The sequence below is a fragment of the Grammomys surdaster genome, unplaced genomic scaffold (genome assembly GCF_004785775.1).
Source record: "Grammomys surdaster isolate TR1022 unplaced genomic scaffold, NIH_TR_1.0 125889, whole genome shotgun sequence".
Taxonomy (NCBI): domain Eukaryota; kingdom Metazoa; phylum Chordata; class Mammalia; order Rodentia; family Muridae; genus Grammomys; species Grammomys surdaster.
Genome location: NW_021620714.1, coordinates 3,012,992 through 3,039,006, shown reverse-complemented (window position 1 = coordinate 3,039,006; position 26,015 = coordinate 3,012,992). Strand labels below are relative to the sequence as shown.

At 46.0% G+C, this 26,015-nt stretch overlaps 1 protein-coding gene across 1 annotated transcript in view; it reads left to right on the top strand.

Annotated features, from left to right (window-relative positions):
* The window catches only part of Itgb5 (integrin subunit beta 5), a 113,153-nt gene that overhangs the window by 52,049 nt on the left and 35,089 nt on the right, over nucleotides 1–26,015 (top strand). The window contains exons 6-9 of the mRNA XM_028752244.1: nucleotides 14,318–14,479; nucleotides 15,604–15,699; nucleotides 17,805–17,894; nucleotides 24,355–24,489. Of these exons, the coding sequence (XP_028608077.1) occupies nucleotides 14,318–14,479; nucleotides 15,604–15,699; nucleotides 17,805–17,894; nucleotides 24,355–24,489 (483 nt within the window). The remainder of the gene's footprint in view (nucleotides 1–14,317; nucleotides 14,480–15,603; nucleotides 15,700–17,804; nucleotides 17,895–24,354; nucleotides 24,490–26,015) is intronic.

Below are 26,015 nucleotides of genomic sequence, written 5' to 3'. Positions count from 1 at the left end.
AATTCAGAGGTTCCTGGTGTTTTCTTCAGCAGTCTGAAGGCCAGATGGAACACAGCTATAATGTACTCATCCCTGAATCCCATGTGTCATAAAATATAGTTTATGGCCCGTACTCTTCATCACTTTTTTTTATTTTAAACTGGCGTTCAGATATTGACTGAAAAGGCAATGTCTTCACAGACATTCAACCACATCCTACATTTTGTCAGGGGACAAATAGTGTAGGGAAAAAAGTATAAGATTGCCCTTACCTCTTTACCCAGAGAATCTGTTGGATTTTCATTGGGGAAGTCGTCTTTAAGGCTGTGTAGGTGGAAGAAAAACTCAGTCACAGGCCAAGTCCAGCACTAGTAATTTTAGATGAAGACCACATTAAGTGCTGGGATTACTCCTGCCTGGTCTGGGGAGAAGCTAGAGCTACCCCTGTGCCTGCAGACTCGCCCTGTGCCATCTGGAATGGGTAGAATAGTCCACCCGTTGAAGTTCAGTATTACAGAGCCCTCTAGCACATTTCTGAGCACATTGCTTGAACTTGGTGAGTTCTCATCAACAGAGAGGCACAGTGTGGGCCTGTGTCAGCCTTAAACCTGTTGTACATTTCACCATGGCCTTTGCCACAGAAAAAGTTAATAATTGTTTAGAATTATGCAGTCTGTGAGCCACCGATTTCTCTTTATCTTTCCTCCACCTCTGTGGTATGAAGTTATGTGTAGACATGTGCTAAGACATTTCTCTATCATCTGAAATGATACTATTTTTTGATAAATGTCGTTTCCCTCAGACTTTCCTATTGTAGCAAAAATGTTAACAATAGATCGTAGGCTAGCTTTTGGTGAGTAACTAGGCAACAAAATCATACCATTAAATATCTTTAGTAAATCTTTAGGGCCGGGCATGGCTGTGCACACCTGTAATCTCAGTGCTTGGAGGCCAGAGGCTGACAGATTTCTGTGAGTTCCAACCTTGTCTATAAAGCGAGTTCTAGGACAGCCAGCACTACATAAAAAACAAAATCCCCCTGTCTCAAAAATCAATCAAACAAACAGAACCTTTAGCCATTTGAACAATGCCAAAGAAAAATTCAGAGTGGACTGTTGAAGGCAGGCTAAAGACCACTGTGGCTAGAGAGAGCCTATTTGGCAAATATAAGAAAGAAAAATGGTCTGGTGATATTCCCAATAGGCAGAGGGATGTATTGCCAAGCCTGGATCCTATAAACCTGCTCAATGGAAGGAGAAAACCGGCTCCCTCTAGTTGTCCTCTGACTGCTGTCGTGGCATGTGTGCACACTCATGGAAAAGAAAGAAAATACTGGAAATCAAGCAGAAAACAATAGCAATATTTTTAGGGTATAGAATTATAATGGTTTTTTTTTCCCTTGGTGGTTTTAAGTTTTTTATATTTGTCTAGATTTCTATAACGAATGTGTGCTATTTTTACAGTGAAACATTTCAAACATAATAGTGGAGAAAATGGAGAAATTAAACTGCACGTGTTCTATGTCTGCCGTTAGTGATCACTCATGGCCAGTCTCGTATGTGTTCACTAAGACCTTGTCCCGCTATCATTTGAGTGGTATTTCAGATATCATTTCCAACACCCAAGCCTTTCTTCTTTCCTCACCGGGTCTGCTCCCCTTTGCCCAGATTAGAGGCTCCTAGTCTTGCCAACTGAGTGTAACAGGAAGAAAGTTGGAGTCCTGTGTGCTTGTCCAGCTCCTCAGAAGGTCCAGAGTTGCCTGGTCAGCCCGTCCTGCAGCAAGCACATGTGCACCTCTGCTTCCATTGACCTTTGCTTTTGGTGATTGGTCTGAGAACAGGCCTGACTCACAGAATCAGGGGTTCTCCTTGGCTCTGGTGTCCCTGGGTTGGACTACTCATTATCAACTTGTGGGCCTTGGAGTTATGACATGGCTGTCTTTAAAGTCTAGCTCCAAGACAGGCTTTGTATTTCTTAGAGAGGTGATCTTTGCAGAAGATAAGGGAAATACCTGTTTCTCTTTGGGATTCTACTCCAGATGAGGACCGTGCTTTTACCTGTGATAGTAGAGTGTGTGTGTGTGTCTGTGTCTGTGTCTGTGTGTGTCGCATCCCCTCACCCCACTGCTGCTCAGATTGCAGTCGGAGACAGTTAACAGCGTTTACAGCTAAAGGACCACTCTGTTAGGCAAGCATCTTTTTCCAGTGTAGCATCCACAGGTGGGTTAAGATTGGAGTGTGCATGCCATTACCTTTATTGCTTTATAAGCCTGTAGTTGAACTGGTTTATACTTGTTCTGGGTCTTATATGGTTTCTCCTTTTATCAGTTATTATTTCCCTCAGAGCTTTCTAGAAGTTGGCTTTAAGTTGCGCATTCCTTATTCTAAAATTATACGTGTTGATGTGTGGTGGGTGGTTCAGACTGGAGCTATGGTTGCTTCCCTACTTTACCAAACAGGAAGCACCCTTGACCTAGGAGGACGAGGAGTGGGTGGGGCAGCGAGTGTGACCTCAGCACTGTGGTTTCCAGACTCCGTTTACTTTAACTATGCATCAGTGTCTTCAGGAAACTATTAAAGTATTGGATTTCTCAACCTCTCTCTGTCTCTCTCTGTCTGTCTCTGTCTCTCTCTGTGTGTGTATGTGTGTGTGACAGAGAGAGGGGGAGAGGGAGAGGGAGAGGGAGAGGAGAGAAGAGAAGAGGGAGAGAGTGTGAACACATCTGGAGGCCGGAGGATTTCTTTTTACCTTGTTGCATCAGGGTCTCTCTTATTTCTGTCCCTATGCTGGGTGCTCCAGGCTTACTGGCCAGTAAGTTTCTGAAACAAGGCTTGGAAAAATGACACAAGTCTAAAGTCTACAAGAAATTAGGCAGGTCCAAAGAAGCCAAGGGATGATTCTGCTGTTTCCATCTCCCGTCTGGCCTTAGGAGTGCTGGAATCACAGATGCGTCCCCACCCCCATCAGGCTTTTTATGTGGGTTCTGGGTCAAATTCAGGTTGCTAGGCTTTTGTAGCTAGTGTTTTTACAAGTTGAGCCAACTCCCCTGCTCCTGTCCCCCGCCCCCTCCCCTGCCCCTGCCCTTGCCCCTGCCTCTGCTTCTCAGGAGCTGGGATTAAACACGGGTGCCAGCTTTTTTTTTTTTTTTAAAGGCTTTACTTTTATGATGGCCAGTGTGTCAGTTTCCTGGGCCCCCATCATGGCTTCTGCTACCACAGTAGCCTGGCATCACTTACCTGGCGGCGGCTGCTGGGTTCTTGCACACCTGGGCTGCTGCTTCTTGTGCCTCACTCCCCCTCCCCAGTGCCCTTTCCTTCCTTTTCTTTCTTCATAGAATTCACTGCAGCAAACACTTTCCACCTTCCCTCCAGCCTCCTGCATCTTCCCATCCACATCAGGGTGGTGTGTTTGTCCAGATGGCAGGCCATTGCCGACACATTTCACCCACTGTGCAGTTTACACTATGGCTCCGTCCTGGTGTTGTGCATTCTATAGATGTTAACAAACAAGGAACTACCCTCTTCCCATCACAGTATACAGGACAGTCCCTGTCCCCAGAGTCCCATGCTCACATATCATTCCTGCCTAAACCTGTTCTTAAACATCAGTGTGTGTGTGTGTGTGTGTGTGTGTGTGTGTGTGTGTGTGTGGTGTGGTGGGGGCAGTTCAGAACTGGAAGACTGGAATTTGAACTTTGGACCTGCAGCATGCTGTCTACTACTGAGTGACAGCCCCAGCCCTTTGAACTCCTTTCTTTGCATGGCTAACCTGGCTTGCTTGTGTTGCAGACGTCAGCTTAATTGACTGTCCATACTCCCTGAACAATCACCCTGTTCAGTCAGGGTCTCCTAAGTACTGGTCGTGTCTATCTCAGTTATCACTTTTTATTTTGGCCATTACTTGAATGGTATGTCTCCTCAATGAGACACTAAAGGTGTTGTCATTGTCATACCTGTGTATCCCCAGCACCCAGGACACTGCCTGGCACAGGCAGTCTTTGTCACACATTTGATGGGGAAACAATGCTCCGTGCTCATAGGTGCCTCTGTGCTTCTGAAGGACACTCAGAAACAGCCAGATCCTCCTGCTCCTCACTTCTCCACCTTCCCATCATCCTCTGGTGCCTTCATGGCATCCATAGTGTGATCTACCTGCCCTCAGAGTGAAGCCATTAGTAGTGTGTATCGCAGTGCTCTCAACTCGGTAGCAGTTCTGGTGGAGAGAAAAGTAAAGAAACTAGGAGAAGACCCCCTATCCTCAGGGTTTTGTGTTTTTAAGACAGGTTTCCCTGGCTGTCCTGGAACTCTTTTTCTTTTCTTTCTTTCTTTTTTTTTTTTTTTTTTTGAGACAGGGTTTCTCTGTGTAGCCCTGGCTGTCCTGGAACTCACTCGGTAGACCAGGCTGGCCTCGAACTCAGAAATCCGCCTGCCCTCTGCCTCCCAAGTGCTGGGATTAAAGGCGTGCACCACCACTGCCCGGCATGTCCTGGAACTCTTAGGTACCACAGGCTAGTCTCTTAACTCACAGAGGTCTACCTACTGTGCCTCCAAGTGCTGTTATTAAAGGCCTGTAGGGGTAAATTAAACATCCTGTTCATTAGCATTTTACCGACCCATATTACATTACTGATATTTGCATATTGGTATCTTTCCTATAAAAACAAATGCATCATTTATTCCTTTTCTGTAGTACTAGAAATGAAACCAGGGATCTTAATTGCTCAGGCAAGAGCTCTACCACTGAGCTTCCTCCTTAGTCCCCTAAATGGAAAATCTGTATGGCTTATTCTACATTCTATGATTCCTTCTGTCCAGCTTGGACCCTGCTGTGAGCCCACACCAGAGACTTCCCTGTGCTTTTTTGGGGGTTGGGCTTGAGGTGGCTGTTTAGAACCTGAGTCACAGGCAGCTCCATTCCTTAAGGAAAGAAACAGTACACTGTGGTCTCACTGAATGTAACCACAGAGCAGAATTTTTTCCCAAGTATATCTCATTGCGAAGTATGATTAGAAGCAAGAAAAACAAACTCCTAAGGAGAAGATGTTTGTTGTTACAAAATGATGGAAACAGGCCTGAATGTCAGTGCGCCTGGTCATTCGGAAGCCAAACCTGCAGCTAAAGCTTGATTTGCCCCTGTGGGCCATGTTGAAATTAAGATTCTTTGGTCCTTAGGCTCGGATCTCCTGTGGAGTCTGTCACTGGCCAAACAGGCCACCTGCCTCTCTCCTCCCTCTCTCCTCTTCTCAATGCCTTCTGGAAAGGTTCATAGACAGTGTTCCGTTGTTACTCTGAAAGTTTGTTGAGCGCTTACTGTGTGCATGTGCCCCACATGAGATATCATGAGGGACTCGAGGTTGGGGTGGCCACAGGTCTGGCTCTGTGAACTCTACTTGGAAGGCAATGGGAGAACAAGATCTGAGGTACAGCTGGGCATGCTGGTCTCTTAGGACCCAGTAGTCGGTCCCCCTCCCCCTCCAAAGGCTGGCTTGGCCCTTTCACTTCGCCGCATCCCCACCCCCCAGCCCCAGGCTTACAACTGTAGGTAACTCTAATTCCAGGGAATCTGACTCCCTCTTCCGACCTCTGCAGAGACCTGCATACATGAAGCACACATACATACCTTCAGGGAGACACACATACTTGTAAAATAAGAACTTTTTAAAAACATCAATAGTTAGAGAGCAGAGGTGGGTGGAGGGAGGGTGCTAGGCGTGGGAGGAGTGTCCTCTGAGGGGAGATACTGTGGGAAGTGTGTTAGCCGACTTCACCTATCATAGACGAGGGGAAGGGCCCTGCTAGTTGGAGAGGACTTGTGTGTAGCCACAGGGAAGCAGTGTGGATTCCCAGGGTTCCTGGTAGGGATGAATTTCTGGCAAGGATTGCTGCTTTACGCCAGAGCAGCTGCCCAATGGGGCAGTGAGTCGGGGTAGGCCCTGGGCATGCTGGCAGATGCCACAGAAAAGATTCCTGCACCAAAGGGAGGCTGGCTGAGACTCACTGGGGTTCTTATGTATTTCAGTAAATACACATCCTCTGATTTACCGTGAGCTTTGTGGTAAGTTATCACAAAATGGGTCTGGGGAAGCTTCGTCTCACTGTGAGCCCATTGGAAGATGCACCTGACGTAGGCCATGTCAGTACCCAGTCAGGTCTGCAACCTCTGTATTTACTCTGAGTTTGTTTGATTTATTTGAGATAAGGTCTTGTTACGTAGCCCAGGTTGCTTGTGTAGCCCTCCTGCCTTAGCCTCTCAAGTGCTGGGATAACAGGCATTTGCTGGCCTAACTGTTGTGTTTGTTTTGTTACTGGCAAATGAACCCAGGGCCTGGTGCATATTAGGCTCTGCTCTGCCACTGAACTATTTCCCCAGTTCATAAAAACCATCTTTCTTAAGTGCAGCGGTGCACGCCTTTAATTTCAACTCTTGGGAGGCAGAGGCTGGTAAATCTCTGAGTTTGAGGCCAGCCTGGTCTACAGAGCAACTTCTAGGATAGTCAGGGTCTATACAGTGAGACACTGTCTCCAAAACTCAAACCAAAAGAGAAACTCTTTTCTCCTGGTCTTCCCTGTCTCCTCGCCACTCTCTTCCCTCCCTTTCTTCCCTTCAGTACTTTGGATTGAATCTAGGGCCTCATGTATGCTAGGCAGGTGATCTGGTGTTGAGCTGCATCTCCAGCCTTCAGTCTGCTTTTCCATCCAGTCACTGCCTGGTGACTTAGACTTGCAGTAGCTGCCTTGATCCCATCCCCTATGGTTCTCATCTGTAAGCTCCAATTGTCCATGACCGCGACCATGACCTCTCCCACAGACACTAAGTTTATTTGCTAAGCGCATCTTGCTTTCAACTGGTGTCTTGCAGCTCTCTCTGTGCTGCCCACTGGTTGGTTGCAGGTGCAGCCACTTTACTGTTGGGCAGGGGAGTTCCTCAGGAGAGCCAAGAACAGAAGGGTGGAATAATAGTCTCTGTCCTTTGAGGGACCACTTTCCTCGTCAGACATTGTAGCCTTTAAGTGACTCCTTCCATCTTCAAGAAAACAGATTGTACCACAGGCTAGAGACCTGTGTCCTCAAAATAGAGAAGCCAAGCCCCCTGCTCCCCAGTCATTTCCCCCAGGCCTGAGGCCAGCTGCTGGAGATAAATAAGCCAGCGCATCTGGCCCTGGGGAATAAGCCAGTTTTTATTTATTTTCTCAGACTGGGAATGACTAGTCTCCCACTCTCAATCCCTTTTCCTTTTTATGGGCGCTGAAAGAGGTCAGATTATGGGGAGCGAGTGGTGAAGCAGGCAACATTTAAGAGAGACGAGGCAACAGAGTCCAGTGGAGAAGCTGGGTCACAAAAGGGTTATGATCACTGGGCTATGAGTATATTTTTAAGCATGTGGGAAGGAATGACTGATGGGACATTTCCCAGAGAGGGTGGGATTTACGGGGCTGTGTTTTCTCAAGGAGGGAGGAGCCCACCCTCCTTGGGGACAGTGAGATCAGAGGCTGGAGGCTTGAGGTTTAGGACAGGATAGAGAGCACACTGACTGATCGCCGTTCTTCTGGGGCTGTGGTTCATCGTAGAAACCAGGTGAGGAGGGAGCCCGTTGTTTATCTTGGTGACAAGAGAGGCAAGGTCACCCAAATTGAGTGTGGAGTGAGAGAGAGGGTGGAAGCTGGAAGAGGGCCGGTGGAGAATTGGATACAGATCTAACCAGCAGACAGAGAAGCCAAGTGAACCACAGTCCTGGCTGCTGGCCAGGTTTCTTGCTGGAGTCCAGCGTGCTTCCGCTCCACCCCGCCCACCCTTGACATTTTTCATCTGAGGGCTGACCTTGGTCTATTTAATGACCTCAGTTTTGTTTACATGTTTTGTTTACAGTTTGATTTTACTCAGAGACACAAAGAAAGGGTTGAGCCAAAACCATGGACCCTTTAGGAAATTTTTTTAAAGAAAGACAGCACTCAACATAAAAGTTAGAAGATGCAGATAAGTGAAAAGAGAAACGTGCACAGTGCTCCACTCTGAAGAGAAGGTGGGGAGTTTATGAGTTAGAGACACAGGTGGAGGTTTTGGCGGCAATAGTGGTGGTGTCAATGAGTACCAATTACTGCCTCTTTACAGCATTGCAGGTACACGGCCACTGACCTGTGTGTCACATCGGTTAAACCTTTCAACAGCTGCGTTTTATCAGTAGCCATTATCTGTCCCTTATAGACGAGGAAGCTGATGTTGGCAAAAAAATTAAGAGCCTCACTCAAGGTCACACAAGCAAAAAGATAAAGCAGATGTGGGGCTGGACCCAGTTCTAGCAGCACCTGACCTCAAGCATTCAACTGCTGCCAAGGAAAAGCGTTGATGTGTGACATTCCGAGTCCACTCCCGGCCACTAGCATGCCCACGGAATGCGTTGTTTTTAAACTGCACTCTGAGCAAAACAAGTCTTGTTTAAAATGATCTATCACTGAGTTATAGTTAACATACATAAGCCACACATTGAAAGTGTATAGGTTGGCACACTTTTTCTTTTTACTTTGGCTTTTGAAACAGTCTGATACAAGCCTGACAGCCTGAGTTCCATCCCTAGGTCTCACATGGTGGAAGGAGAGAACCAACTCTCACAAATTTTCCTTTGACTCCATGTAGGTGCTCGGCAGGCATGCAAGTTCTCATCCCAGTCAACGAAGCTAATGAGCGTATCATTTATCCTTGGGAGTAAGTGTGGGCCCGTCACTTCTCCTTCTCTCTCACATCTTCCCCAGGCAGCCACACATTGGCTGTCACCTCACATAAGATCTATCTGCAAAAATTTTATATACACAGTACATTTACTTATTTATTCATTTGCTTATTTATTTATTTTGGCTAGCCTGTTTGACCCTGCACAGTTATTCTGAGATTCCTTCTTGATGGTGGTTGTATTTACTCATTCCCTTTGTGGCTTAGTGATATTCTGTTTCATAGTTGTCAAGTCATTTATTTGGCCATTCAGCTGCTATGGACTTTGGTTATTTTTGTCTATCCTTAGGAATCTATGAATGCCAGGTATTCTTGTTCTGTTTAATGGACCTATGCTTCTGTTTCTTTGGATTGATACTCAAAGTGGATTAGTTGGTCTTTTTGTTTTTGTTTTTTTGAGACAGGGTTTTTCTGTGTAGCCCTGGCTGTCCTGGAACTCACTCTGTAGACCAGGCTGGCCTCGAACTCAGAAATTCGCCTGCCTCTGCCTCCCAAGTGCTGGGATTAAAGGCGTGCACCACCACTGCCCGGCTGTTGGTCTTACCATCAGTGTTTAACTTGTTAAACTGCCAGTGCTTCTCCAGGGTATTGGTATCATGTTATAATTCTACAGCAGTGTTGTGGTGGTCTGGGTCCTACACAGTCTCATCAGCGTTTGTGATCTTTGTTTGTTTTGAGACCAGATGTGTTGGTTACTTTTTCTTTTGCTGTGATAAAACACTATGACCCAAAGCAGCTTAAGGTAGAAAGAGTTTTATTTGGCCTTACAGTTCGAGAAAGAGAGTTTCGTTGTGGAGGCCCGGCAGTAGTCCGCTGAAACAGGGAGCTGGCTGTTCACATCTTGTCACATAGGCAGCAGGGAGAAGCTTTAAACACTCGCCAGTAATGTACTTCCTCTAAAAGATTGCACTTCCTAAAAGTTCTAGAACCTCTCCAAACAGTACCACCAAATAGGGACCCAACATTCAAATACCTGAGTCTCTGGCACCGTTTCTCATTTAAATCACTATCCAGAGTCTCACAGTGTAGTCCAGGCTGACTTCAAGTTCATGAGCTTGTCTCAGCATCCCCAATGCTAGGAATACAGGTGTGTGTAATGGTTGGTATTTAGAAAATCCGTGGTTCAGTCTGGCTCTGTTAGCCATCAGGGCTGCCCGCTATGTTCTCGCACTAAAAGCTGGAGTGTCACAGTTAGACTCTTGAGATGCCAGCGTGGCAGCTGGCTCTGCCATTCACCACACTGCCCCCACAAAGCTCGGCTGAGCCCCACATAATATCTACCATGTTGACGGTGCCCAGTAGAATGAAGACTCTTAAAACTTAAAGATTAGCCAATGGATTTATATTTTTGGAAATTTTCAATTAACAAGATGCCCACACAATTAGAATTGTTATCCAATATCTAACGTTTAGATATGAATTGTTACCCAGGACTGCTTTCAACCCATGGTTCCATCTTCCTCCATGTTTGCTAGCTCTCCCTTTCTCTTTCTCCACCCCCTCCTTTTCCTCCCAACTCCTCATTCTGCCTACCTCTTCTACTGCCCAATCACCGAGCTCCACTGCAAATACAATGTAGCAGAAAAATATCCTGCTACAGATGTGTGGCACATGTTCAACTTAGCTGTCCATTTTAACATGTATGCAGCTATGGAGTAATTCATAGTTCCTATAACAGTTGTGTGGCCTGACTACCAAGCAGTACAAAGAGGAGACAGGTAAACTGGTTAATCCTGACCCTTGAATAGTAATTTAGAGTCCTGTTATAGTTTCCTTTATGTGCCAAATACTTTTCAGATATACTGTGTATAAAGACACAGCACCAGTCTTGTCAGCTTCAGTTCCATTTTCCAAAGGCTGAAAGAAATGAGGGACTTTCATTGGGCTCCACAGTTAGAACAAAGAAAAGACTTGAACTTAGATTCATCTCTTCCAAGGATACTGAATTATGGCTCCCATGGATGGTCTGTATCATAGTTCAGCAACTTCCTTCAAAATGAAAAATAAGCTGGGCATGGTGACACATGCCTTTAATCCTAGCACTCAGGAGATAGAAGCAGGCAGATCTCTGTAAGTTTGAGGCTAATCTGGTCTGTAAAGTGAGTCCAGGAGGAGACAAGGAGAAGAAGAAGAGGAGAAGGAAGAAGAAGAGGAGGAGGAACAGGAAGAAGAAGATCCCATTGCCTAGTGTTGTCCTTTGTCCTAAATTTGGAATGCCAAACTGAAATCTTCAAAACAACTCTACAAGCAATCAGACAGCAGACAGTTTATTTTGAATATAAATACTCTAGAGTCATCATGTGACATCTCCAAGCTGAAAGCCTGGGTAGATAATTTGTCTGTGTCCTGACCCAGCCTGCAACCGACTCTGGGTCAAGGTCATTGACACCACTTACTGATCATGAGCCCAGTTAATAGGAAATACAGTTACCCTCATTCTGTGGGGCAGTGTCTGCTGTAGACTCTCCCTTCCTTTCCAAGTATTTGAGTTTTAGATCTGGCAGTCACAGGTTAGACGCAGTGTTGTACTGGGCTCTTTCTCTGAGTTTTCACCTTTGCTGTGCACACAGAGCTTCGTCTCCCTGTCTGATTGGGAGATTTAACTTTGTGAGTGTAACACAGGCTGTCTCAGTCTGCCTTGATAGTAGAGTGGACTGGTCAGTTTAATCTCTGAGCGCCAGTTTGCTCAGCTATGGGATGGCATGTCCAGCCTATTTCACAGAGATTGGTTGAAGGGGGGAGGGGTTAATAGAATTGTGGATTCGCTCAATAAAAGTGAAGTATTTTTATGTCTGTTATACAGATAAGGGGACAAAAGCTTTCGAGGTGACACATAAATTGGCCAGGGTTACACAGGGAGTTAGAAACAGTAGGAGAACTCCATTGTAAAACACTCAAGTTCCATGTTGTCTGGCTTCTTGCTGACCTAATCCCCTATCTGATTCTGTCTCCACGAGACTATAGAGAAACCGTCAAAGAAAAAATGGAGCCTGAATCGAGCAAGTGACAGCATTCAAAGCCCAGGGTCGTGGAAGCACTACTTATAGCTTGAAAAATACTAGGAAAGAGAATCGATCACCCGTAGTCTACCTCCAAACACGTTATGCCATACTTTATCTCAGTTGTCTCATGTTGTTTTAAAATAGAACTCTGTTCCTTACATGGTTTATAATCATACTGCAAATACCCATCTCTTTGTTTCCACTGCGGATAATTGGTTGTGCATAATTTCCGTCTTTTTATGCACCTCACCTTACCCATACTCGAGGAGATCCATGTCTTTCCGTCTTTTCTTACTACTGATAAAATGTGGTCATGCATAATTTCGTGGCACTCTGTGGCTGGAATAGAAATCAGTTGACAAATAGCTACTTAAAGTTGGAGGTTTTTTTTAAAGTCTGGCTTACTGGGGGATAATTTATGTAGCGTGGCGTTCACTCTCTGTAAGCGTGTACATACACATTCAGAAGGTGAAAAACAACAGCAAAAATCAGAACCTACCAGAATCCTGGTGGCTTCTCTGTGGCCTCTTATCCCAGCTCCTGTCCCGTGACCAGCTTGTCCTGGTGTAGCTATGAGGGAGCAACAGCTCCCAGATGTGGGGATCTCTTTGCTGTCTTCTTTTCCTGTATTTCTGCCGAAGCTTCCTTTTCTGCTTCCCCTGTCCCTCCGTCCCTCCCTCACTTCCTGTTTCTTTTGTTTCTTCAAAGTGTTCTCCTCATCCTTCCAGAGCAGTTTGAATTTTGTGCAAATTGGGAAGGCCTTTCTCTACCTCAGCTCTCTTCCTCCTCGACATCCCCATCCTCCTCCTCCTCGTTCTTGGAGAGGATCATCTGGTGCACTGTGTGGAAGCATCACCTCTTAATAAAAAGCCTATTAGTAAAAAGCAGGAAGTAGAAGATGGAACATCCGGCAGAGAGAAAGAGAGGATTCTGGGAAAGAGTCAGAGGCCGGTAGATTCTCCCTGGACTCTGAGGGAGGCGAATGCATGAAACTGAGGAGAGATAACTAGCCTTATGCAGACTTAGACTAGTTTAAACAGGATAATTAAGTTATGAGCTAATGGGAACAAGCCAAACTTATGGCATTTATTCATAAATAAGTCTCAGGGTCGTTATTTCCAGAACAGGGGTGCAGGTGGAAAACCCTGAACCTACACATCTCTTCGGTTCTTCCTCCTCCTCCCTCCTCCTCCTCCTCCTCCTCCTCCTCATCATCATCATCATCATCATCGTCATCCTTCTGTCATCGTGGTCCTCCTCCCTTCTCCTCTTACACTCTCTCCCTCCTCCTCCTCTCCCTGGCTTTCATTAATACTGTATTTGCCTCATTTACACCGTCATGGTATGTCGAAGCTGCTGTTTTTATTTAAGCTGAGGAGCTTTAAAGGCTGGAATAAGCTTTTGGTAGATCTGCGACCTTCCAAGGGATCTGGCGCATCCCCTCAGACGAGCAGCTGTTTATTGGACAAAAGTTACATGACTACAAAGCTGACCCCTCTTAGGTGACCGCTCCTGCCCACAGCAGGCCTTAGGTCTTCTCTGCCCAGAACAAGCCTTTGGTCTTCACTGGCATTTTGTTGAATTCTCCCCCCACCCCCACCCTACCTCCGCTTTTGACTTTATGATATGTTTCTGTACCCATGCTGTTATTGAAGGGAGTAAGACAGCACTGTAGCTGTTCAGTTGATGAGTGAGAAAAGGTGGTACCCTAGCTCCTCATCTGCTGTTGAGAGAACAATAGCTTCTAACTTTTATAATGTATGAACCCCACCTCTGTGAGTTTTATATCTAACACGTGTAGCTAGCCCTTGGCAATGTCTATCCTCTCTATAGTCACCAGCATGTTTCAGAATGCCCTTTCACCAGCAGTAAAAGAGTGGCCACACATTCCAGCTCCGGATGATAATTCCTGAGCGTTTCTGAGTAATGCTGTGGCTACAGTGCCTGGACATGAGCAGTCCAGAGCTTCCCCTTGCCATGCACTGTATCTGAGCCTCAGTCTGGATAATCCTGTGAGGTGAAATGAGTCCCATGCAGTGAAACAGTAAGGGAGAGAGAGCGCATCTGCTGTACTTTTGACGTTGAAGTGGTTTTGGTAAGGACTGGAGAATCCACACCTACTGGGGGAGGTGGCAGTTCTTACCAGATCCTCAAAAGGGAGATCCATCTCAAATGGCAGGGTGATTCGGATGCTTTACTGGATGGTTCCTGTCTAACAGGGCCTCAAATGTTTAACCATCATCTTGTACAGTCTTAGCCAGTGGTGTGATGAGGGCAAATGGGCGGGCTCAGGCTTGTTCTGGTGCCTGAAAGGGAATCTTCCAGAGATGTAGCCCTTGGGTGAAGTCAGGAAAGACTGGGTACCAGTGGGTGGAAGAGGACAATGCCAGTGGCTGTCTAGGCACATGGGCCTGTGTGGGCACAGCTTCTCATCTGTGCCACTGTGGCTTGGTTTAGGTGAGAGGCCACACTGCTGTGGGAAGGACACATCTCTGACTCAGACTTGGAGCCCTGAAGCCAGCTTGGGTCCTGTATGATGCCCTGGGCAGGTCTGTACTGGAAGGTTACACCACTTCCATCTTCTTCCACCCCACCCCGACTCCTGTCTTTCAGGAGAAGATCGGATGGCGAAAAGATGCATTGCATTTGCTGGTATTCACAACAGATGACGTGCCCCACATCGCACTGGATGGAAAACTGGGTGGCCTGGTCCAGCCACACGATGGCCAGTGTCACCTGAATGAAGCCAACGAGTACACTGCGTCCAACCAGATGGTGAGTTCTGGGAGGACTCCTCTAACCTTTCTTTGTAACCACGCCCACCCGTTCCCTGAAAACTTCCTTGGCCCTGTACTTGCTGTTTGATGTTCTGCTCTGTTCTGAGGATCCGGTTTTATTCATTATTTTGTCTTCTCTCGCTAAGTTTTAAAACTTCCTTGTTAACTAATTCTTGTTAAAGATTTCTGTAGCTGGTTCATCTCCACACCACTGTAAAATCCCACACCCTAATGGGAGCTATCTCATTGGAGGAAGGGGTAACCTGGGAGCCAAGTGGTTCCAGTGGAGAGGTGATCTGAGCAGGCTTGCTTTCCTGAAGGGGTCACAACTGGGATAGATTTGGAAGATACCCAGCCCAGCAAGTACCAAGATCCTGCCGCATTATTTATGCAGGCTTTTCAAGAAATGTATACCTTCTTCTCCCCCAAATCTATTTTAATATCTGGCTAGAGAGGAGTTCGTCCCAGTTTTCTTTCCAGGACAAGCCTGTTTTCTCCAGCTTCAGAGGGTGATCATCTAAGCTTTCCAGATTATCCAGGAGTGATGGAGTCTCAAGAAAGGGCTTCTAACTATGGGACCTCACCCAACAGCCATCCCTGTAACCTTGGTACCAACCAGGGTTAAATTGCCTCCTGTCTTTCCTTTCTCCTCACTTGGCTACCCCTTTCCCCCATCACAGCCCGATTCCAGAGAACAGTGGCCTCCTTTGCTTGTTGTGAGCCATGAGTGGGACCTGCAGACATTGGTTACTTGACTGCTGGGCACAAGAAAAGGAATACAGGGCAAGGAACAGCCATAGGGAAGGGATACTAGCTAATAGGTGTTGGTGGCAGATGGTAGAAGGTGGGGCTGTTCTTCCTGGAGCCATAATTATCCCCATCCCACCTGAAAGGATGGAGAGGGAAACAGATCACACCTAGAGATGCTAGGGCGGGCCTTTCTAGTGAGTATCACTTTCTACAGCCTGTTAGTTCAGGAGCTATCAGTGGACTTGGTTATTGGGCCCTTGGTTGACAGGCACCCAAGAGAAAGATGTTTCCAGGTTCTGCAGTCTGCAGATCACATGTCAGTGTTACAGCTGGTTGGAACAGTTACGCTCTTGACTTTTGCCTTGCCCTTAGGACTACCCTTCGCTTGCCTTGCTTGGGGAGAAGCTGGCAGAGAACAATATCAACCTGATCTTTGCAGTGACGAAGAACCACTATATGCTCTACAAGGTACTCCCGTGTATGTGTGTGTCGGGGCGGGGCACTGGTGGCCTGATCCTGACTCACTCTGACCTAAAGCAAGTTGGAGATGGGAGTGGGTGTGGGCGGGGTCAACGGAGCTGTGCTTGGAAGTAATAGGAAACCCTTGAGTGTTCATGTGGTCATGAACATCTTCACCGGAAGTTTTAAACTATGTTATTTAACTTTAAATTAAGTTAAGAAATACCACAAAAATATTATGAATTGTCATTTTCAGGAGATAGATGGAGACATAGGGGCCCAGTCGAGAAGGAAAACATGAAATAATTCTGTCCAAAGAAAACTGAGGCGTTGGGCAGCCTGTTGTTGGCTACTACTATACACAACTAACTCAGTCTTAGATGTGTCTGCCTTCCTGCAGAAGGTGGGAGGCAAGGAGTGGCCCAGCACAGTAGGTCTGCAGAAGGTGGGAGGCAAGGAGTGGCCCAGCACAGTAGGTCTCCCAAAAATCAGTCAGTGACTGAGAGAAGAGAGCGATGGGCTTGTTCCATCCAACAAGTCTTTTCCTAGATTGTTGTCTGGGCCACCATTGTGGCAATCACGGTGAGCTGCAAGTGGCACTCACAAGCTCCTTAGAGAGTAAGAGGAGGACATTCAGTCTAATCTCTGGCCTTTATGTGATGCTCTCACATGTGCACACACAGACACATACACTCAACCTCTTTGGCTGTGGAAGAGCTCGTGTGAGCTAAGCATAAACCCGGCTCACCCCTGATGCCCTCTGTACATTGTGAGCATATAGGGGATGCTGCCAGGAATCCCTTAATTATTCTTCAAAGAACTTTTGTTCGATCGTGTCTCAAAGGCCCCTAGTTTACGAGTTATGAAAATTTCACAGTGTCTTCCTGATCCTCTCTGAGCCTGAGTCTATTTCAGATGATAAAGTGGAAAGACACTTTTTGTTTGGTACAAGATGATTAGTTGAAGCTTGTCCACTACTAACCACATTCTTAGAAGGATTAAGCGCAGAAGCTGTATTGGGCTTTGTTTCTGCCTTGGCTTTAGCCTCCTTCCTCAGAATGGGGAAACCTGTACAGCCTGAGAGTGACAGGGACTCTGTCCTGTTCTCAGAGCCACTCTTGGGAGCAAAGGGCTTTGTCCCAGGGCCTTACATACAGATATCAAAAGGTCTTTAGAATGACACCCTTTGTATGTTAGCTCCATACTGAGAAAACAGGCTGTCCTCAGATGCTTGGGGAAGCAGTCCTCTGTGCTCCTGTAGAACATGCTGAGTCATCTGGAAATGAGCCTGCGATTACCAGGAGTGATGGTGAGAGGGTCGTGACCTTAGAAGGTGTATGGTCACTTGCTGTCAGCCTACACTACCTTCCACAGCCCCCTGAGTGTACTTCTCATACCACTTTTCTTTCTTTCTTCCTTTCTTTCTTTCTTTCTTTCTTTCTTTCTTTCTTTCTTTCTTTCTTTCTTCCTTCCTTCCTTCCTTCCTTCCTTCCTTCCTTCCTTCCTCCCTCCCTCCCCCCCCCCCTTCTTCCTTCCTTCCTTCCTTCCTTTTTTTTTTTTTGCCTCTCTCATGCACCTTCTCCAGCATGTGGTCTGGAAGAGCGGCAGAGCGTAGTACTGGTCCTTGTCCACTCTTGACCATAGTACACTCTTGACTCTGACAGGATGGAAGGTGTCTTAGTGCTGAGATGAAACTCCATGACCAAAAGTGATTTGGAGAGGAAAGGGTTGATTTGGCTTACACTTCCACATCATAGTTAGTTCATCACTGAAGGAAAAAGACAGGACAGGAACTCAAGCAGGGCAGGAACCTGGAGGCAGGAGCTGATGCAGAGGCCATGGAGGGGTGCTGCTCACTGGCTCGCTCCTCATGACTTGCTCAGCCTGCTTTCTTATGGAACCCAGGACTACTAGCCAGGGATGGCTCTGCCCACAGTGGGCTGGTCCCTCTCCATCACTCACTAAGTAATGCTCTACAGGTTGCCTACAGTCTAATCTTATGGAGGCGTTTTCTCAATTGAGGTGACTCTAGCCTGTGTCAAGTTGACATAAAATTAACCCTCTCAGAAGGCAAAATAGTCTTACTTTTTTTGTTTTGTTTTGTGTTTTTCAAGAATTTTACAGCCCTGATCCCTGGAACCACTGTGGAGATTTTGCATGGAGATTCCAAAAATATTATTCAACTGATTATCAATGCATACAATGTAAGTAATTGGCTCTGACCCCCTGACTCCCCACCACTGTCCCGCTTCTTCTGAAACACTGCTGCCTGGAGCTGATAGAGGTTTGAGTGGAGACTTAGCTCTACCCACAACCCTTTTATTAGGGACCCCTAGCGTTTGAGGTATGGCCAAGTCCCCTACTCAGTTTCTCCATGTCTCTGTGTCCTATAGACTCGGAGTTGGGCATCAGGGAGAATTTCTGGCTAGTTGCCTCTCATCCCCTCTCATGAACTGTTGCAGTTTGGGGTCTTCACAAGTGATAGTTTACCTCAGTTCTCCTGTGAATTCCTGCTGAAGCCAGACTTTTCTCTTCTCTTTCTCTACACTATAGCCTCCATTTCTATCCGGGTTGCTCCTTCTACCCCCAACCCTTGAGACAGGCTCTCTCTAACCCCGGCTATCCTGGAACTCACTGTGTAGACGAGGGAGGAAGAGCTCCGTGAGTTCAAGGCTTTTGGAGAAGGCAGAGCTTAGCAGTGGCCTCATCTGAGCTCTGTGAGGTGGGCTGAGGACGTACATCTTCTGGAGCAGCTACCTCTGAACATTTCCATGCTCAGCCAGCTCCAGACGCTGCAGACCCCTGAGCTATACAACACGTTTTCCCAGTTTAATCTAGGGATTCCAGAAACAATAGCAGAGCCCTGCAGCTCCTCAGGGAAACAGGATTCACTCCGATTTCTAATGCAGCCTAAAAAGATCATTACTGCCAACCCCAACTTCTGAGTGAGTACCTGACTCCGCTCCTTGCTCCTTGCTGCTTGCTCCCCAGGTTCCCAGATTTTCACTAAAAAACAATATTGTTTATACACAACAAATTAGGATTAAGGAAAATGCTACAAATTATAGAAATACTTCTAAGCCATATACACAGGCAGGCTGCTCTTTCATTTCCAGCCTCCACATGGAGGCTTACAACCCTCTATAATCCAGTTCCAAGGGATCCAACACTCTCTTCTTAGTCTCCATGGGCACCAGAGCACATGGGCTGTGCTTGCTGATTGATGTTGGTTGACATTTTCATTGTTGCCTTGATTTGTGGTGGATTTCTTGAGTCACACATACAACCATGACTACATGTGGGTCTTGACTCTTGGATGCTAGCAATGGATCTGTGGGGATGGATACTGGAATATTCTGGTCAGAGCATATGTTACAGATGAAGTGGTTGTGGTCTTTGACTCTGTCTGATTTGTATATGTCTTTCATAATGTAAGCTCTTAGATTTATATCCTTTTTTTTAGCTGTGCCAAATTCACTCTCTGCCCAAGGGTGTTTGGCAGCATGGAGTCTTGCACAGAGAACTGCAGAGGGAAGATTCTCTTACAGGGATCGACCCTGAGTCTGGGTACAGAAACATTATTTCATCTTATGAAGAGAGATACTTAAGACAAAAAGCCCAGGGGCCTCTCTTTAAAGTGGGAGAGGGCAGTACGGGCTGCAGACCTTTAGAGTAGCAACGGAGGGTGACATCAGAGCCCGTGGTGAGTTCTACCCTAGCAGAGCACATGTTTCTCTTTTGGTTGTTGCCATAAAGTCTGCTCCAACCGCTCCCCTCCCCCCACAGCTGGGCTGACAGAAAGCAATTGCAGATGTGACCTAACGTGACACCGGGTCTGTAATAGAATAGCTCTTAGGGGGCCGGCATTCTTGACATTACCGACTTTTTCTAGGATGGGAGTAGGAAACCATCTTCAGAGACAGAGCTGGTTGCAACTGAGTAAGTTCACGAGTTGCACATGAATGTCCTTGTGCCTTCGAGCCTCTGATGTGTCTTGCACTTCATTCTCTCTTTTGTCAACAAATACATTTTAAGGGACTAAATGTGGTCAATATTGTATGACACATGAAAGTACAATAGACAAGCACAGCTCTGCCCTGCAGGACAAAGGAGGCAGACCTCGTAGCTGTGAGGTGGGGTGACCTGGTGATTGATACTTTTCCAAAGTGGATTTTGAGGAAAGAAGCCTGTGGGTTCAGCATGAGCTCTGGAGACCTGCCTTAGCAACAGAGCTTTTGGGCTCAGCTATTGGTACCATAAATGAGGTCTGAGCTAAATCTTCATAATTCCTGCCATCTGAAACAGTAGAGGAGATTCTAATCCTGGATGCCCTGTGGCAAGCAAGAGAGAACCAGCTAGCCAGAACACAGCTAATATGGCCCATGTAAAACATAGAGTGCCTTTCCTCTTCTTTTCTTTCTTCCTTTTTTATTTGTTTATTCTATGTATGTGATTACACTGTCACTCTCTTCAGACACACCCACCAAAAGAGGGCATCAGATCCCATTACAGATGGTTGTGAGCCACTATGTGGTTGCTGGGAATTAAACACAGAACCTCTGGAAGAGCAGCCAGTGCTCTTAACCACTGAGCCATCTCTCCAGGCCGAGCTTTTCTTATTTTAAAGATTTTTACATTTTAATTTGTTGGTGTGTGTGCGTGTGTGTGTTCACTTGCATGTCAGTGCACTGCGTGTTTGTAGGGTACCTTTGAAGAATAGGAGAGGGCATCGGATCACCTGAAACTGGAATTGAAGACGGTTGTGAGCTGCTATGTGGGTTCTGGGAACCAAACCCAGGTCCTCTGTGTATAAACTGAGGATTTCAGCACCAGATATATGAGCTGGTAACGTGGCTACTCCAAGGTATGGTTGACGGGGAGGATTTCATTGTAGATATGAGGAAGAATACAGCCAGAAGAAGAGGAAGAGTCCAGAGCAGGGAGAGAAAGGAGTGAACTAATCAGTGGCCAGCAGACTGGACTAGGGCCTTTGAGGGGATGGGGGTGGGACAAGAGATAAGGTCAAGAAAGAAAGACTAGAGAGAAGCCAAACAGAGCACATGGCTGAAATGTCAGGGCTATATGGGAATGAGAAGCTGGAGAAGTTTAGGGTGGGGGTGGTGAGAAGAACTGAGAAAAACTGCAGGTTTTTGTGATAACTAGGAAGCCTGGAAGCCAGCTTCTCATATCAAATTAACATATTTGCTATGTTTATAGGCACCACAGATAGTCATTTGTCCTGAGTATCTTTGGATCTGACATTATAGGAAAGCAGCTAGTGCTCCTAACCACTGAGCCATCTCCCTCCACCTCTTTCCATACATTTTTATATATACAAATATATGTGCATATGTGTGTGTATGCATTTTCCCTGTTTGTGTATGGTTGTCTAAATGTGAATGCACGTGTCCGTTCCCTTGGAGGCCAGAGAAGGGATTAGATTCCCTGGAGCTGGAGTTACCAGCAGTTTCGAACTGCCCAATGTGAGTGCAGGGGACCAGTTTGAGTCATCTTAAAGAGCAACCAGGATTCTTAAGCACTGCTGTTCCTCCAGTCCCTGTTAGCTGTCTGCAAAGATTTCATCTTCATCTGCCCAATCCCTTGAGCATAACTGTTGTTCATTCATTCAACAAGACTTGGTGCTACTTCCTGGAGAGAGACGGCATATATGTGGTCCTTAGGTTCGTGGCGTACTAACACGGCAGATCTGTAAATAACTAATTACATTCAGTGGAAGACTGTAGTGTGTGTTGAGTAGCACTTTTGTGACCTTTGGCCAATTAAGGATGGCACTCTGAAGAGGAAGTGGTTGTCAGAGGGTTAGTATTTTTAGAGTTGTAGAAGCACTTCCACAGTTTGTTGCAGAGAGACCAGTTTTTGTGAAGTATTTTCTGCAAGCTGTGAATTTGTTGGGAAAACTGCATATTTCATGTATTCAAGCTTAGCACCACATGCCAGAGTTGGGGGGTTAGAGGGAGGGTGGGAAATCTACAAAAGCTGCTGGTACTTTGCCTTCTTGTTTATGAGGCAGCTTGCCTCAATGTCTCCCAGAGTAAGCTCTGCTGTCTGTAAGCCCTGCTGTCTGTGCTATAAGCAGATTGTTTTTTAATGCTTGATAAAATATAACTTCTAAATAGTCATAAAGTTACTTCATTTGGTCTCAGCTCCTTGAGTTATTTATCTTTCATAGGGACTTTTGAGGCAGCATTTTATTAAGTAGCCATGGCTGGTCTAGAACTTGCTATGGAGACCCATCTACCTGTATCTCCTAAGTTCTGGGATTAAAGGTGTGTGGCATCACACTTGGCCATTACTTAGAGGGTTTTTTTTATTCTGAGACAAGGTTTCTCTGTGCAGCCCAGGCTGTCCTAGAAGTCAGTCAGTAGGCCAGGCTGGCCTTGTACTCAGAGATCCCCCTGCCTCTGCCTCCTGAGTGCTTGGGGTTAAAGGTGTGCACTACCACTGCCTGGCTTCTTAGAGATTTTTTAAAAGGGCAGAATAGCTAGCTCCTCAGGGGTAGGGTCTCCTGAACCCCTCCTCCATTTATGGCAGAGTTTCGTTATGATTTGCTGGAACTTGTACAGATTTTGTGCAGATAACCACAGTTGCCTCCAGTTTGTGAGTGTGCTGGCCACGTCACATTCAAAAGACAACACTTCTTCACCACGTTCTTCCCCATCCCTTGCATTCTTAATACTCCCTTGTCTGTCAACGTTCCCTGAGCCTTGAGGGGGTGGAAAGGTAATATAGATATCCCACTCAGGGCTAAGAACTCACTGTTGTTAACTCACCACACTCTGAACAGTCATGGGTCTCTGCGCCATCTCCTGCCCCCTGCAGAAGCTTCTTGACCCAGGTTGAACACAGCCCTTATTTATGGCAGTATTGACGCATGACCATTTATTTAGCAAAACAACAATAGTATTCTCTACTCATTAAGGGTAGATTCTAAAAACCAAGAGGCATATAAAGGATTCCATAAACCTTGTATAAACTAAACATACCTGAGTATTTATTTAACACCCAGGTAAAAAGCAGATCACGGCTGGGCTTGTTGCTTGTAATTTCAGCTCAGAAGCCTGAGGCAGAAGGATTACAGAGTTCAGGGTCAGCCTAGACTACATAACAAGGCCCTGTCCCAGAAACAAAAATATACAAAGAAAACACAGGCACAGAAGAACATTGCCCTCATGGGCAAGTCCCTTGTAGGCCTCCTCTCGCTATCCCCCAAGGGCAACCATTAGTTCTGCCTGTTACTGAATTTCACACATGATGGCTTCTCGCTTAGTAGCAAGGATGCACTCTGAGAGACACATCATCAGGGAGTCTTAGCATTGTGCAGACAATGAGTATACAGCATGTTAACCTAGACGTGTAATGTACTACATGTCTCGGCTGTCTGCTGCTGCCTTTCTCTCCTAGGCTACAACCCTCTGAGTTTGGTACTATTCTGAATACTGCAGGCAGTTGTAACAGTGGTGGCCATTGTGTACCTGAATATATAGAAGATAGATTAACATCACTAAGTGATATGGGAACTTTAAAGCTCTCATGATCTCATGGGACCAGAGTATCTTTATTAGAGAATAAATAAATACAGTGTGTCTGGCTTTGAGCAATGTTATACTCTTCATGGTCACTTTATATGCTGGAGTTTGATACATTGTTGCTATTTTAGGTACTCTGCTAGCTGGATATTCTGTGGTTTGCTTAAATCTATTGTACTATTGGCAGGCCTTTGGTTGGCTTCCAGATTCTTGCTCTTAACTTGCTGTAGACATTCTTGTCCCCACCTCTTGGTAACCTGCACATTTCAGTTGTGTATAATCCTCGGAGGAAACTAGGACTAAGATCAGCCAGAGTTTTAGAATACATTACTTATTGGTTTTCTAAAAGCCTATATCAGCTTCAACCCTAGCTTCTCCTCAACCTTTCCAGTACATGCTTCTTTCTGTCTATCTTGTCTGCCTTTCTTCCTTCCTTTCTCTCTCTCTCTCCCTTTCTTTCTTTCCTTCTTTCTTTCCTGTGTTGACATAATATTTTTCCCTTAGTCTTTGTGTCAGTCAGTGTCTTGAGCAGTTAGACCCCAAAGAAGAGTTGACTCTTGGATAATGTAGTTTTAGACTCATGGGATAACCTCATCTAGTAAGGGGTGGATTTGAGCATAAAGAAAGACCAGTTGGAACCTGGATGAACTGTCTTCGCAGAATAGTAAGGTGCTGGGCTGGAGAGAAGGCAGTAGAAGAGATGTTGGGCAAAGGGGTGCTGTCCTGAGTGTATGTGTGCCCGTGTGCCCATGTGCCCGTGTGTGCATGGATGGATAAACCCAAAGCCTGGAGACTACATGGCTAGATTTCAGTAATTATGTGCCTGAGACAGACGACGGGGATGAGAGGTGACTCTGAAGAGGTGAGTGGAGACAGCAAAAGTCTTTTGAGGGAGATATATCATTTTACACATAGACCATTACCAACCATTTCAAGCTCACAGAGGGAGGCCCAAGCCAGGTCTGCCAAGAGGTGTGTGGGAAGCCTCCTGTCTCTAACTTGGCTTGAAGGCTCCTGAGGTTAGAAGAAACCATGTGATATAAGAAAGCCACTGTGGAGAACACTTCACTGTGGCTGTTTCTAAGTACCATGGGCTTTATTTTCTCTCCTTGTTCAGAGTATTCGGGCTAAAGTGGAACTGTCTGTGTGGGATCAGCCAGAAGACCTTAATCTCTTCTTCACTGCTACCTGCCAAGATGGTGTATCCTACCCTGGTCAGAGGAAGTGTGAGGGTCTGAAGATCGGGGACACGGTAAGTGTTCACTCCTAGTATATGAGTTCCTGTTCACTTTCAGATTCTCTGAATCTGACATTTTATAGCTCGCTAGAGTCCTCTAGGGGCTTGTGTTCTGCCTTTTAGTCCAACATCCTTCCAAAGCTGTTGTGCATTTTATGTGCAAAGTCTTAGCAGGATCGGTTATGGCGTTCCAGCCCATAGACCCTCCTCAGTGCACTGCCAGCTGAGGGTTCCTCAGTGACACTTGGTGCTTTAGCCATTATTGCTTTAGCTTGACAGGGATCCAATCAGGTGGAAGAATATTGACAGGAATCTAGGGGACTTGGCTTCTATTTCTCCTCTTTTTGGGAAAAGATGTGAAGACCACCTTCCATGTATCTCATCTTATTTGATGAGACCGAGGGGTCTCCCACAGTCATGGGGGGAACAGATGTCTGTCAGATGATGAGTATAAATGATGTGTGTAAAGGTGAAGATGCAAAGATGTGTAGTCATAAATGGGGCACGGTGGCACGTGATGATGGTCAGGGTGGGAAGATTGTTTTTGACACTAGTCTGGCCTACATAGGAGACCCTGTCCTCCAAAAAGATGTAGCAGTTATGCCAAACAAAAGATTGGAAAGGAAAGTACTGGGGAGTTTTTATGAGTGGTGACGCCACCGTGCCCATGGTAACACAGGCTATGGATGGTGATTGGAGGATTGTCCACACACCTTCTGGAAGTCTGCTGTTAGAAGCAGACAGGCTATAGAGACCATCCCAATGTCATTAAAAATTTTTTTCTTTTATTTGTTTGTTTATTTTGAATTCATATTTTATTACTTTATTAATTAATATCACTGTCCTCTTCCATCCCATCCATTATTTATTTTTTTTAAAGATTTACTTATTTTTACGTGCATTGGTGTTTTGTCTGTGGTATATCTGTGTGAGGATGTCAGATCCTCTGGAACTGGAGTTACAGTTTCCAGCTGTCATGTGGGTGATGGTAATTGAACCTGGGTCTTCTGGAAGAGCAGCCAATGCTCTTGACTACTGAGCCATCTCTCCAGCTCCATGTTTTATTATTTCTGATTATGTTAAGTATATACACATGAGTGCAGGTACCCGCAGAGGCTCTGACCTGGATGGAGCTAGAGCTATAGGTGGTAGTGAGTCACCTGACATGAGTGCTGGGAATCGAACTCTTGTCCTCTGGGGGAGTGGTGCATGCTTTTAATAACTGAGCCATCCATTTCTCCAGCCCTCTCTGAGAAGCTTTGGTGAGCATTCCTTTCCAGAAAATAGAGTGAGGGAAAGCTTCCTAGCAATACTTTAGAGTATCTAAGTATCGCCTGGGCACTACTGCCAGCTAAGGTGGCAATAACCCAGCACTCCCCTGCCTCAGAAAGACAGGGGAATATCTGCTTATGTCTAGCCCAAACATTCTAGCCTCTTCCCTCTTCCTCCCTGTTTTCCATGTTATGTGGCCCTTCACCCACTTAACACCACACAAGGAACCGGTCCCACCTTTTCACAATCCTACCCTATCACCAAATGAG